At 39.4% G+C, this 13652-nt stretch overlaps 1 protein-coding gene across 1 annotated transcript in view; it reads right to left on the reverse strand.

Moving 5' to 3' along the window:
- Nucleotides 1–13652, reverse strand: part of TENM1 (teneurin transmembrane protein 1) — a 986510-nt gene that overhangs the window by 173660 nt on the left and 799198 nt on the right. Inside the window, exon 18 of the mRNA XM_018044162.1 lies at nucleotides 4307–4523. Within this exon, the coding sequence (XP_017899651.1) occupies nucleotides 4307–4523 (217 nt within the window). The remainder of the gene's footprint in view (nucleotides 1–4306; nucleotides 4524–13652) is intronic.

The following is a 13652-nucleotide window of genomic DNA, read 5'->3' on the forward strand; positions in this document are numbered from 1 at the left end:
ACAGGGCGTGCAGAATATGTCGTTTACTTTGTAGTCATGTTTGGAGTTGGTTAAAAAAAAAAGAAAGAAACTCAGGCTACAGGGTAAAATGTGTTTAAGGAAAAAATGGTAACTGACAGGCTTGCTGGGAGACTCTACTGTGGCTAAATGGCATGTTTCCAGTGACATCACACCATCAGGGGCACATGAGGTCCACATTCCATGTGCTCTCACATACCAGTGCAGAGAACTCACAACAAGAAAGCTAGTCTCACTTGGATGCACAAGGATGAACAGCTATTTAACCTTTATGCATCCTTGCAACAGTTAGTCACCTATATGCCACCATCTTTAACTCACAGGCCTCCGATGGTGGCAACACTCAGCAGCAAGTCCTCCGTGTGGCTCACAGTTTGCCAGTAGGCAAATGAGCCCTTCAGCAATGATTTCTTCATCTGCCTCCCCAGCTATCACTCAATTATGTGGCAAAAACCTAAGAGCAAATTGGATTTCCTGATTACAGTACCTGTGTTCTAGATCTGAGGAGAGCAACCCCACAGTCAGATATGTATAAGGACCAAAAGTCTTTAGCCTGGCTCTCTAAGGAGCCAAAGTGGCTCAACATAGTGGTTTAGAAGTTTGGCTCTCAGTATGAATCTGCTTGCATTCAGATCCTGGCTCTGACACTCACTGATTGTGACCTTGGGCAAGCAACTGGACATCTCAGTTGTTGTTTTCTTACCCCCAAAGTGGGGATCACAATGGTACCTACCATATCAGGTTTTTGTAAAGATTAAATAACACATGTAAAAGCTTAGTATGAGACCTGACACAAAAGAAGTGCTTAATAACAATTTACGTGTCGCAAAAGGCCCATTTTACCAGTTGTTCTACCAAGAAGTTCATTACCACTGGCTTGAACTTTGTAAATAATATCATCAAAATATCATTGAAATGTGTTCAAATGAGGTGGATTTTACAATATTGCCTGGTTTCCAGATGTCATTCAACCAGATGTCATTCATCCTGTATAAATTAGATCTCAGTTACTTGGCTTATTTAAAAACCAGTTGAAATGGGGCAGCAGTGGTGTAATGGAAAGATTATAAGAGTTACTACATAGGAATAAAACTATCATGTGACCCACTACTGGGCATATACCATGAAAAAATCATAACTGAAAAAGATACATGTATCCCAATGTTCACTGCAACACTATTTACAATAGTCAGGACATGGAAGCAACCTAGATGTCCACTGACAGATGAATGGATAAAGAAGATGTGGTGCATTTATACCATGGAATATTACTCAGCCATAAAAGGAGTGAATTTGAGTCAGTTCTAGTGAGGTGGATGAACCTAGAGCCTGTTATACAGAGTGAAGTAAGTTAGAAAGAGAAAAACAAACACTGTATATTAGTGCATATATATGGGATCTAGAAAAATGGTACTGATGAACGTATTTGCAGAGCAGGAACGGACACAGATGTAGAGAACGGACTTGTGGACACAAGGGGAAGGAGAATGTGGGATGAACTGAGAGAGTAGCATTGACATATATATATATATATATATACTATCATGTGTGAAATAGACAGCTAGTGGGAAGCCACTATAAAATACAGGGAGCTCAGCCCGGTGCTCCATGATAGCCTAGAGGGGTGGGATAGGGGGTGGGTAGGAGAGAAGCTCAAGAGGGAGGTGATATACATATATATACTTACAGCTGATTTGTGTTGTCATATGGCAGAAACCAACACAACATTGTAAAGTAATTATCCTCTAATTAAAAAAAAAGTTGCTACAAAACAAGGCTATTGGCTGTGTGATGTTGGACAATTATTTAATCTCTCTGAACCTCAGTTTCCTCATATATAAAATGCACCAAGACAATACCTACTTCACAGGGATACTGTGAGGATACAATGAAATAATGTTGGTTTGAAAGCTGCACAGACTAAAAAGTACAATAGAGATGTAAGAGCTTATAACTATTATTACTTATACTCTACATGATCAGAGTTGGATTTATTTTATCCAGAGATACTCTGAATAATACTGTATTACCTGTTGATTTTTTAGCGGAAATATAGTTAGATTGCTTGTGCTCAACTATTTCCCTTTTCTGACAGATTAGAGATGTGTGTCAGAGCTGAGACCACTCGGTGAAGGAGACCGTAGTTCTGAATTCAAATGCGACTTTCAGAGCTACTTGATAACTTGGAGCCTTTTACAAAAGAATAAGGAAAACTCAGTCAAGCCAGGAGGAGGATAAGGCATTAAGCACCACAAGTAATAGGTTTGTTCACTCTGCAACTGGCTGGCAAACACTGCTGAAGCATGAAGCCGAACCACAGTGGCTGGAATTTCTCTTCACTTTTCTAAGTTTATTGCTCAAACGCCCTCCTCTGGGTCACAATAACTTGGCTCCTATCTCTCTCAGGTCCTGACTTTCTCCCTGTACTTGAGTTCAGTGAGTCATTTAAATATGTATCTCCATGTCTTGGAAGTTGTTATTTCATTTACCTTCTTTTATTCATTTTGACTGAGTTTCCTTAAGCACGAAGGTTTTTTTGTTTCCTTTGTTCCTCTGGAGTGCAATAAATAAGCATCTACTATCTAAATAAATACTTTGACTGCAGCCATTTGAAATTACCCCAGACTTGCTATTGAACTGGGGGAGATACTTCAAAATGGGGATGACTGAGTCTCTTGGAAGAAGGCAAACTTTGACTAGATCCCCTGGCAGAGAAGGTCTTTCTTGTGGTGCATCAGCATTTGAGTTTGGGGTTCTGTTTAAAGATTAAAAAGGTTAGAACTGCACATAATAAACATAATGAGAAGCAACTAAGCCTGTGCACCACAACTATCAAAGTCCACATGCTCCAGGGCCTGTGAGCCACAGCTACTGAGCCCACGCACCACAGCTACTGAAACCGATGCACCTAGAACCTGTGTCCCACAGCAAAAGAAATGACTGCAGTGAGAAGCCTGTGCACGACAGCAGAGAGTAGCCCCTGCTCGCCGCAGCTAGAGAAGACTGGCGCACAGCAACAGAGACCCAGTGCGGCCAGATAAAGAAAGAAATAATAAAACATTTAAAAAACAAAACAAAAAATAAAAGATCAAGAAGAGAGAAAAATAAACAGAATGGGATATTTTTAAGTTTCAATAACAGTTCTGGTATACAATTTGGGAGAAGGATGTTGACTGTTTTAAATTTCCATGCACGTTGCCTTTTGCCCCTTTCCTACTGTGCACAGGGGTCAGTACTGAACTGTAATTTTCTTAGACTGTCACTCAGATCAATATAAACTCTTGACTGAACTTTTCTTAGGGACTGATAATACCCACTAGGATGCGACTGTGTGGGTGGGATGTAGACAAGTGCTCCCGGACAAATACTTTCCATGTACTTTTTTTTTTTTTTTAACTTTTTGTTTGTAATAGTCTAGAAGCTGCTGAAATATCAGAAACAGAATGAAGGGAAGACTCTATATTCCATGCTTGGGGGGATATTTCTTTTTCATTCTTTGGTCTTTATTGCATCTGAATTGAACTTGCAGCTGCCACAACCATTTTTCTATCAAACCTGAGAATGAAGTTTCTGCTGAAGGTGGTAGACTAGAGAATTGTAAAGGACCTGGGGCCTTGATGATGGTACTGAAGCCTTAGCTCAGCCAACCCCTGAAGCCCACAACTGCTAGACTTTCTATTTTGAGAGATAAACATCCTTACTGTTTAACAACAATATTTAAACATGTTTAATTGTGGCATGAACAAAAAAGGACATTTTTAAGCGATCAGAAATATTGACTTCAGTGACTTATATCTAGTGCTAATGACTAAAATGTATCATTGCTGAAGATGAAGCAGAGGACAATGAGCAAATTCATGTTATTACATTTCAAATAAATGAATTAGTTAAAAAATTTTTTTCACCTAATGGGTTGGATTTTGGTCTCAGTTCTTTAGTGACAATTCACACATTTGAGCTTCCCTAGAAGACAGATTTTCACAAGTCTTGCATTTCACTTTAGAATATCAAATGCACCCAATTCTCTCATATGGAAACGTTTTACACCCATAGAATGAAACTTAAAATTTAGTTTCTGAAATTCAAGAATTTTTCAAGGGATCAATCCAGAAGCTAAACAATAAATTTGTAAATTATACTTTTTTTTTTGTTATTAAAAGCCTTGTTTACACTTCACCATGAATAATATATATCATGTGAGTTTTGTATGTGTATATGTGTGTTTCTTTCACAGTTAAAGAAAAACATGACCACTGTTAATTAAGGAATAAAATAAATACATATATACCTGCTGTCAAATGAGATCTCTGGAGGAATGACATGAGTACTGTCCTTGCCAATAAGGAATTTGATTCGATCATAGAAGAGTCTTGAAGTGTGCTGAGACAAGAGAGATGGGCTTTGCTGAATGAGGTCAAGAGGATCTGGTGAGCCCTGGCAGAGAGGACTGACATAACAGTTGCTTTGTTGACAACAATCCGGGTCCACACAGTCAGTCAAACCATCTGAAAAAGAAATTTTTGAAAATTATTTTTTAATATAAATTTACTTTAATTGGAGGCTAATTACTTTACAGTATTGTATTGGTTTTGCCATACATCAACATGAATCCACCACAGGTATACATGTGTTCCCCATCCTGAACCCCCTCCCTCCTCCCTCCCCATACCATCCCTCTGGGTCGTCCCAATGCACCAGCCCAAGCATCCAGTATCATGTATCGAACCTGGGCTGGTGATTCGTTTCATATATGATATTATACATGTTTCAATGCAGCTTCAGGAGAAACAACATAACTTTTTAAACTATTTATCATTTATTTATTATTATTATTATTTTTACTTTACAATATTGTATTGGTTTTGCCATACATCAACATGAATCCACCACGGGTGTACACGTGGTCCCCATCCTGAACCCCCCTCCCACCTCCCTCCCTGTACCTTCCCTCTGGGTCATCCCAGTGCACCAGCCCCAAGCATCCTATATCCTGCAAATTTAAAATATGCACAAATGGAGAAACATCTAGAATATAGCCAAAGGTAACTGTCCATGTTTTGAGTTTAGAATCTATTAAATTCACATATTTCTCATGATTTATCTATCACTCTCTCTGAGTTTACATAACACATCAGTGAAATTCAAACTATTTTGTTCATAAATCTTTCCTTCCTGAGTCCTCCTGCAATACTACGTTTGTTAGCATTTGAAGAGAGTATTCTATTAGTTACCACTTTTTTAAAAAATGAATTTTTATTGGAGTATGCTTGCTTTACAATGCTGGCTTAGTTTCTACTGTCCATCAACAGGAATAGACAAAGGAGATGTGGTGTATATATACGCAACGGAATATTACCAATAAAAAGGAATGAAATTGGGTCATTTGTAGAGACATGGATGGACTTAGAGAGTGTCACACAGAGTGAAGAAAGTCAGAAAGAGAAAAATAAATGTCATATACTAATGCATATATGTAGAATCTAGAAAAATGATATAGATGATCCTATTTGCAGGACAGGAACAGAGATACAGATGTAGGGAAAAACATACATGGATATCAAAGGGGACGAGGGGTGGAAGGTTTTGGGAGATTGATACATATACACTGCTGATATGATGTATAAAATAGATAGGGTTTCCCTGGTGGCTCAGATGGTAAAAAATACACCTGCAATGCGGGAGACCTGGGCTCAATCCCTGGGTTGGGAAGATCCCCTGGAGAAGGGAACTGGCTACCCATTCCAGTACTCATTGACAGACTATTTTCTTGGGCTCCAAAATCACTGCAGATGATGACTGCAGCCATGAAATTAAAAGATGCTTGCTCCTAGGAAGAAAAGCTATGATCAACCTAGACAGCATATTAACAAGCAGAGACATTACTTTGCTGACAAATGTCCGTCTAGTCAAAGCTAGGTTTTTTCCAGTTGTCATGTATGGATGTGCGAGTTGGACCATAAGGAAAGCTGGGCACCGAAGAATTGATGCTTTTGAACTGTGGTGTTGAAGAAGACTCTTTTTTTTAACATAAATTTATTTATTTTAATTGGAGGCTAATTACTTTACAATATTGTATTGGTTTTGCCATACCTCAACATGAATCTGCCACGGGGAGGGAGGTGGGAGGGGGGTGCAGGATGGGGAACATGTGTACACCCGTGAAAAAGACTCTTGAGACTCCCTTGGACTGCAAGGAGATCAAACCTGTCAATCCTAAAAGAAATCAGTCCTGAATATTCCTTGGAAGGATTGATGTTGAAGCTGAAGCTCTAATACTTTGGCCACCTGATGCAAAGAACTGACTCATTGGAAAAGACCCTGATGCTGGAAAAGATTGAAGGCAGGAGAAGGGGATGACAGAGGATGAGATGGTTGGATGGCATCACTGACTCAATGGACATGAGTTTGAGCAAGCTCCGGGAGTTGGTGATGGACAGGAAAGCCTGGCGTGCTGCAGTCATGACTGAGTGACTGAACTGAACTGATAAAATAGATATCACTCTTTTGAAGTTTCCTTCTTCCTCAGCAAGACCATTCCTTCAGGAAAATAACTATTTCTTATATTTTTTTGAATTTATCATATCATGTACATATCTGAACACACAATTAACAAAGGCTTACCAACCTGAATTTGTTTGTACTTTAAAAAATTCTCCCAACATACTTGTCTAGTCCTAACTGTCACAATAGAAGTTGGTATCCTTATGGTGACAAAATGTCTAAAGTAGTGATTTTCACTTTTGAAAATTACCTGGAGAGTTTGAATCAATTACTGGAGAGTTTTTTAAACCTGTATATTCTACAGTCCCACCTACTAAAGCAGAATTTCTTCAGAGCCCAGGATTATGCCATACTTAATTTGGGTGATTCTGAAGCATACTAAATTTTCAGAACCACTTTTTTTGAGAATCTGTAGAAGTGACTAGAACTTACTTGTCCCGAACAGCATTATTTGAGGCATATACTAAGGTAACTTCCTGTATTTAGTGATAAGTGACTCTCTCTCATTCCTAGGCCTTCACCATTTATTCTAGACTCCAGAATCCAGGGTTGTTCCAATAAATATATCACATAAAAGCTTTATTCTTTGGTAGAGGAATGATGTGGTACACAGGGGTTCTAGGAGAAAGGGAGACTTGAGAATACAGTCATTCCTTGGTATCTGAGGGTGATCGGTCCCAGGACCCCCACGGATACCCAAATCCGAAGACACTCAAAAGTGAAAGTCTGAGTCCGCTCAGTTGTGTCCGACTCTGTGACCCCATGGACTCTAGCCTGCCAGGCTCCTCTGTCTATGGGATTCTCCAGGCAAGAATACTGGAGTAGCTTGCCACTCCCTTCTCCAGGGGATCTTCCTGACCCAGGGATCAAACCTGGTCTCTTGCATTGCAGGCAGACTCATCACCATCTGAGCCACGACGGGACTCACTCCTTTATATAAAATGGTCTAGTATTTGCACATAACCTATGCATATCCTCCTGTATACTTTGTCATCTCTAGGTTACTTATAATGCCTTTGTTGTTTGGTGACTAAGTCCTGTCTAACTTTTTGTGACCCTGTAGCATGCCAGGCTTCTCTGTCCATGGGATTTCCCAGGCAAGAATACTGGAGTGGGTTGCAATGCCCTACTCCCAGGGATCGAACTGCATTGGCAGAAGGATTCTTTACTACTGACCAGGGAACTAATACAATGTAAATACCAAGTACACAGTTATAAGTATAATGTAAATGCTATGTAAATAGTTATGAGGGGTGCACCAAATTAAAGTTTTGCTCTTAGGAACTTTTTGGAATTCTTTTTTTTCCAAATATTTTTGATCTGCGGTCGGTTGGATCCACAGGTACGAAATGTGAGGATACAAAGGACTGACTGTAGGTACACAGCACTGTGTTAGGTACCTGGGAAGTAAAAAGCTAAAACCAACTCTTTTCCTGTTTTTTGGAGCTCAGAGCTTAGTAGGAGGAATAGGCACACAAAACAGCTGACTCTTAACACTTGTTAAACCTGCAATAGGTGTTACAAGAGAGTTAACTGCAAAGAGAAGGGGCTGGAGTGATTAACTGAGCATATAGACACTTCATTCCACATCCAATACAGAAAAAAAAAAAAAATTAAAGTCCTTCCAAGGTCCTTAAAGCAGACAAGTAGCTCTAGTTTCGATGCTTAACAAGGATCAATATAAAGATGCTCAACTTCTTGCTTGCTGTGGAATAGGGAGGTGCGGATGGATCACGGCTCCTCAGGCTGATGATGAAAGTCACTGGCACGGGTTTCATGTGGCTCTTTTGCTCGCTCTCAGGTGCTTACAAGACTGCTCCTGTTGAGCTGGAGGGGGATGAACCACAGCTGGAGGCAATGGGAGCCAGGAACACCAAGGGAGTAGGCATTTGGAACAGTAGCCCCAGGGCACCCAGGAAATATTTTTCTCTGCTTGAGGTCCTTTCAAATTCCCTGTACCACAGACACTACTTTGATTTAAAATGCAGTTTGCTGCTTTCTGGCCTCCGCTGTTAGTTCAGTGTATTTTTGCCCCCATTCTTGCTTTTCTGTATACATGTTTCTTTTTCACTGATGAATAATTGTTAAGTGTGGATTAGCTTCACTAAAAGGTTCTCTTTTGGTCCCCTTTCTCCCCTCGTTCAGCAAATTTTATGAACAGATTTTTCTCTAGATTGTAGATGCCACAACCACCTCTCCCTCCAGGACATTGCTCATAGCCTCCTCTTAGCACCTTCCCTCTTGACTCTGCTAATGAAACATCCAATGTGCTGAAAAGCTGGCAAAAATATCAGTCTGATAAAAACAGTTTTCCGATGTCTGGAATTGTGCATAAAATACTAAACAATGAAAAACTGCTTTTTCAGATGGGCAGTCACCTTTATCTTTCAATTGGCAGCGAATGCAATAGTCATAAGATTGGGCTTTCAGAGGTTTCAATCTGTCCACTGCACGATTCTAACTCATTTTTGAAAAGAAATGTATTTTAAATAAATAGTAATGCCCAAATGATCTTCAAAACTGGAGTCTAAAACTAAACACAGAGCCAATTGAAAATTTGGACTCACATTCTCATAGAATTATGTGCTATAAATTCCAAGCTAATGTTTCATATGCCATAATTGTCTATTATACGGGGTTGACCCTCTAAGACCTCTGTTTTCTGAGAGAATAGTACAACTTCTCTTGAATCGAGAAAGGCTACAGGCAAGCCAACCAATAATGGTATGCAACCCTTGAATTATAATTCATAGGTAAGCCCAGTACATGGGCAAAGATCTACTTACCAATTATCACATTGGATAACACTCCATACAGTATGTCTAGACTGTTACAAAGAAGTGTAAATGACAGTCACACTGCTTGTGTGTGGGTTGCTTTTTTTTTTTCTTCCTTTGGCTATTAATGGATCTTTTATCTTTCTGAACTGGAAGCTATGGCACCCTCCTGACAGCCAGGCTCAAGGTGTCAGATATGGACACACGAAATGTTAACTCATTTTACTTTTGGGGCCTATTCCCTTTAAAGGAATAAAAATAAAAGCTAGCAAAAAAAGGGAGGTTAAATTGTCTTAAAGGACTAAACACAGCATTCACTGATCCTAGCTTTGCCAGCCAGGTAAGGGCCATTCCAGCTGGCTCAGTTGGTGACCATGAAGATCAAGGACACTGATTTCTTCAGAACATTTCTTCACTATTTAACTTTTACCTATTAGATGCATGCCCTTGGTTGAAAGCTGGATTGAATAAGGGAATATGAATGATACAGGGAAAACCCATATTTTCCTAATCCTTAAAATGAATTTAAAAATATATATCCTCTTAGGGATAGCACCCATATTATCACTTTGATGAAAAGGGACAGCTAGTACATGGTAGGCTATCCAAAAGGATTTGGCAACATGTATAGATTAGTTAGGGGCTTCCCAGGTGTCACTAGTGGTAAAGAACCTGCCTGCCAATGCAGGAGACACTAGAGACGGGGGTTCGATCCCTGGGTGGGGAAGGCCCCCTGGAGGAGGGCATGGCAACCCACTCTAGTATTTTTGCCTGGAGAATCCCATGGACAGAGGAGCCTAGTGGGCTACAATCCATAGGGTTGCAAAGAGTTGGACATGACTGAAGTGACTTAGTATGCATGCATGCATGCAAGCATGCATAGATTAGTTAACGGCCTTCCAGGTAGCTCAGTGGTAAAGAATCTGCCTATAATGCAGGAAACGTGGGTTAGATCCCTGGGTCAGGAAGAGCTCCTGGAGAAGGAAATGGCAACCCATTCCAGTATTCCTCCCTGGGAAATCCCATGGACAGAGGAACCTGCAGTCCACCGGGTCACAAAGAATCGGACACAACTTAGTGGCTAAACAGCAGCAGCAACAGCATAGTTTAGTTAATATGTGTCAGGTATGGCACTAGGTACTCCCATGTATATTATTTTAACTAAATCCCTGTGACAACCCTGTTCAGTAGACATTCTCATCTCCATTTCACAAATAAATGAGGGGAGGCCGAAATGTAGTTGGAAGAAATTTGGAAGTCATATTAATACCCAGTGTTCTGACTACAAATAACACGCCTGACAGCATCATCCAAGCAGTATTACTAGTACTACTGTCCTAGGTGTAATACCTCCAAGTGCCTGATTAATATAATATTTAGCTATTTTAAAAATATTTATTTAGCTGACTGTGCCAGGTTCTGGTTGTAGTACATGGGATCTCCAGTCTTCATTGAGACATGCAGGATCTTTTAGTTATGGCCTGTGGGATCTAGTTCCCTGACCGGGGATAGAACCCAGGCCCCCTGCATTGGGAGCACAGAGTCATAGATGCTAGACCACCAGGGAAGTCCCTTAATGTAGTATTTAGAACACATGAAGTGGTTAAGGTGAAAGAATCAGACAACTTTGGTCTAACCTTGACTTTGCCATTTACAAATCAGTGCAACTCCTGGATTCTGTTTCCTCATCTGTTAGATGGGCTGAGTAGAGAGCTGTTGTGAGGATCATCACATGCTATCATGATCATATTAGCACAGTGCGTAGGGTTTAGTAGCTAGCACTCAGCTATGGTCATTAACCAAATTCTGGACTGGACAGACAACAAAGAGTCCAGGGACAGAGTCCTAGGGGGCGATGTCAATGGTCTGCAGTGGCAGCTTAAAATGTTCAGACTCAGTTCTTTTCAAGTTGCCTTATCACTGACCAGAGGGCAATTAACTTCTCTGTAGCATATTCAGTTCATTAGAACTTGTTCATTTTGTGAACTCTGCTTCGTTAGGTTGTCAGATAGGTAGGAATCTATGTGGCTCTAAATGGACACTAATGCTATAGTAAATCTTTATTCATTGAATTTCACAAGTTCAGAATTTTTTATCATTTGGACAGGGGCTGGACTGAAGCTTAACCTTTTCAGTGTGTATAGAATAGAGGATCTGCCAAGCAAATTAATAGTGAAAAGGAAATTGAAGGGCTGATCATTCCAATGATTCTGTTGAACAGAATCTTCTTAGACATTTAGGAACCTACAAACAGTGGACTAATTTTGAATCATTCATAAATATTTACTAAAGCAAGCCCTCTACTAGGCAATCCTGGTAGCTTCATTGTTGCTCTTATAAGCATCAAAGGTAATATGATTGTATTTCCTTTGGAAATAGTCTATAATTCATCTTTTTTCATTTACTCAGGCTGACTTTTACCCTAGTATTTTGCTGCATTAGTAAAAAGAAAGTGGGAGAGGTTCAAGGGCATTTGCATTGTAACTGCCTAAATCACTGTTATTGCTATAACCTATACATTTACTTTTTCTGCATCAGGAAAGTAAATTGTTTCTATTCCACTAATGTTCACGTGCTCCCCACCTGCCATCAGTGGCTTCCACATTGCTCAGAATACAAGCCAGCATTCTGACAAAGACCTACTTTCTCATAGTCCGGTTCTCCACCCTCTCTCTCTTACCTTACCTCCCTCCCATTATCGTATCCCACAACTCCCTTCACCACTATTTCTATGCCTGGAATCTTCTCTCCAATGTTAATATGGCCCACTCCTTACTTCATTTAATTCTTTACTCAGTGCCACCTTCTCAGCGAGGCTTCCTCTGACCACAATATTTAAAAGTTCACCGCTGTTGCACATTCCTATCTTGTTTTAACCTGTTTAAAAATTTCTCCATAACACTTACCAGCTTCTATCATACTGTTTAAGAAATTGGGGGGGGGTTATTGTTTGCCTCTCATAACTAGAATATAAGATCCATGAAACGAGGATTTAGTCTTCTTTATTCATTGCTATTTCCTCAATAACTAGAACAGTGCCTGAGTCCAAGTAAGCATTCAATAAATATTTGTTGGATGAATAAATGGATGTCCTAAAAGTCCTATTTATAGGACACTTATAAGTGTACCTAGAAATTAATAAATGTTTAATTAATGCATCAAAATATGTAAGTTACAGATGGATTCTTTGTTGACACCACACCTTTATTACCCATTTTATATTGAAAGTGAAAAAAGGTGAAAGTGTTAGTTGCTCATCATGTCCGACTCTTTGCAACCTCATGGACTATAGCCCTCCAGGCTCCTCTGCCTATGGAATTCTCCAGGCAAGAATATTGGAGTGGGTAGCCATTTTCTTCTCCAGGGGATCTTCCCAACTCAGGGATTGAACCCAAGTCTCCTGCACTGCAGTCAGATTCTTTGCTGTCTGAGCCACAAGGAAAACCCTACTTCAAACATTCTCATTCATTCTCACCACAAGCAGGAAGGTGTCAAGTATTATTAGCCTTGGTTGATAGATAATGTGACAAATCCAGTTATAGAATGGTTAACTGAGTTACAGAGTTTAGATGTTCCAACTTCCACTTTTATCTGGAGTCACTTTGCAGTTTAGGTTCTCATACCTAAGATGATCTTCTAATAAATGAGTTCCTTGGAAATGAGGGGGGGTATGGTCAGAAGAAAAAATAAGGAATATGCTTCCAATGCCAAGCCTCTTTTCTCAGCCAAAGCTTAAAAGTAAATGGAGGGGCCCTTAAACAGAGCAAATGTTATCAATTCACTGCTCCTTCTATTTCATTTTCCTATTTATTAAACACTGCAGCATGCTGGTGACATTCAAAACATGAGGATTATCGATCCATGAGCTTATATGTGTTCATAATTCACCCATGGTGCTGATTTCTAGATCTAGAAACACTACATCATTAAACTGGCTTGCAAATAGCTATTGTCCTTAATGAATGGTGACTTGTTATGAAGAATGATTCCTGGAAGATCATTCTCTTTTAGGCAATTAACTTATTGATTTTATTAAAAAAATTTTTTTTTCTTAGTAGACACTTTTTTTTTATTTTTTATTTTTTAATTTTAAAATCTTTAATTCTTACATGCGTTATGTCTAATGTATAACATTAAAAAGTATAGTTCATAGAAACATTACAAAAGCATATATGAGAAGAAAAAATAAACATGAGCACAACTGTATTAGAAAATAAAATATGGAGACAAGGGTTTTCAGAGTTAAATCAATGAAAATATTAATAAGTGATTTCCAATACACAATTTAGGTATATTATGGAATTGGCAACCACTATGTATTGTTATCTCAGGTTCAGTTCAGTTCATTCACTCAGT

This window comes from Capra hircus (assembly GCF_001704415.2).
Source record: "Capra hircus breed San Clemente chromosome X unlocalized genomic scaffold, ASM170441v1, whole genome shotgun sequence".
Classification (NCBI taxonomy): domain Eukaryota; kingdom Metazoa; phylum Chordata; class Mammalia; order Artiodactyla; family Bovidae; genus Capra; species Capra hircus.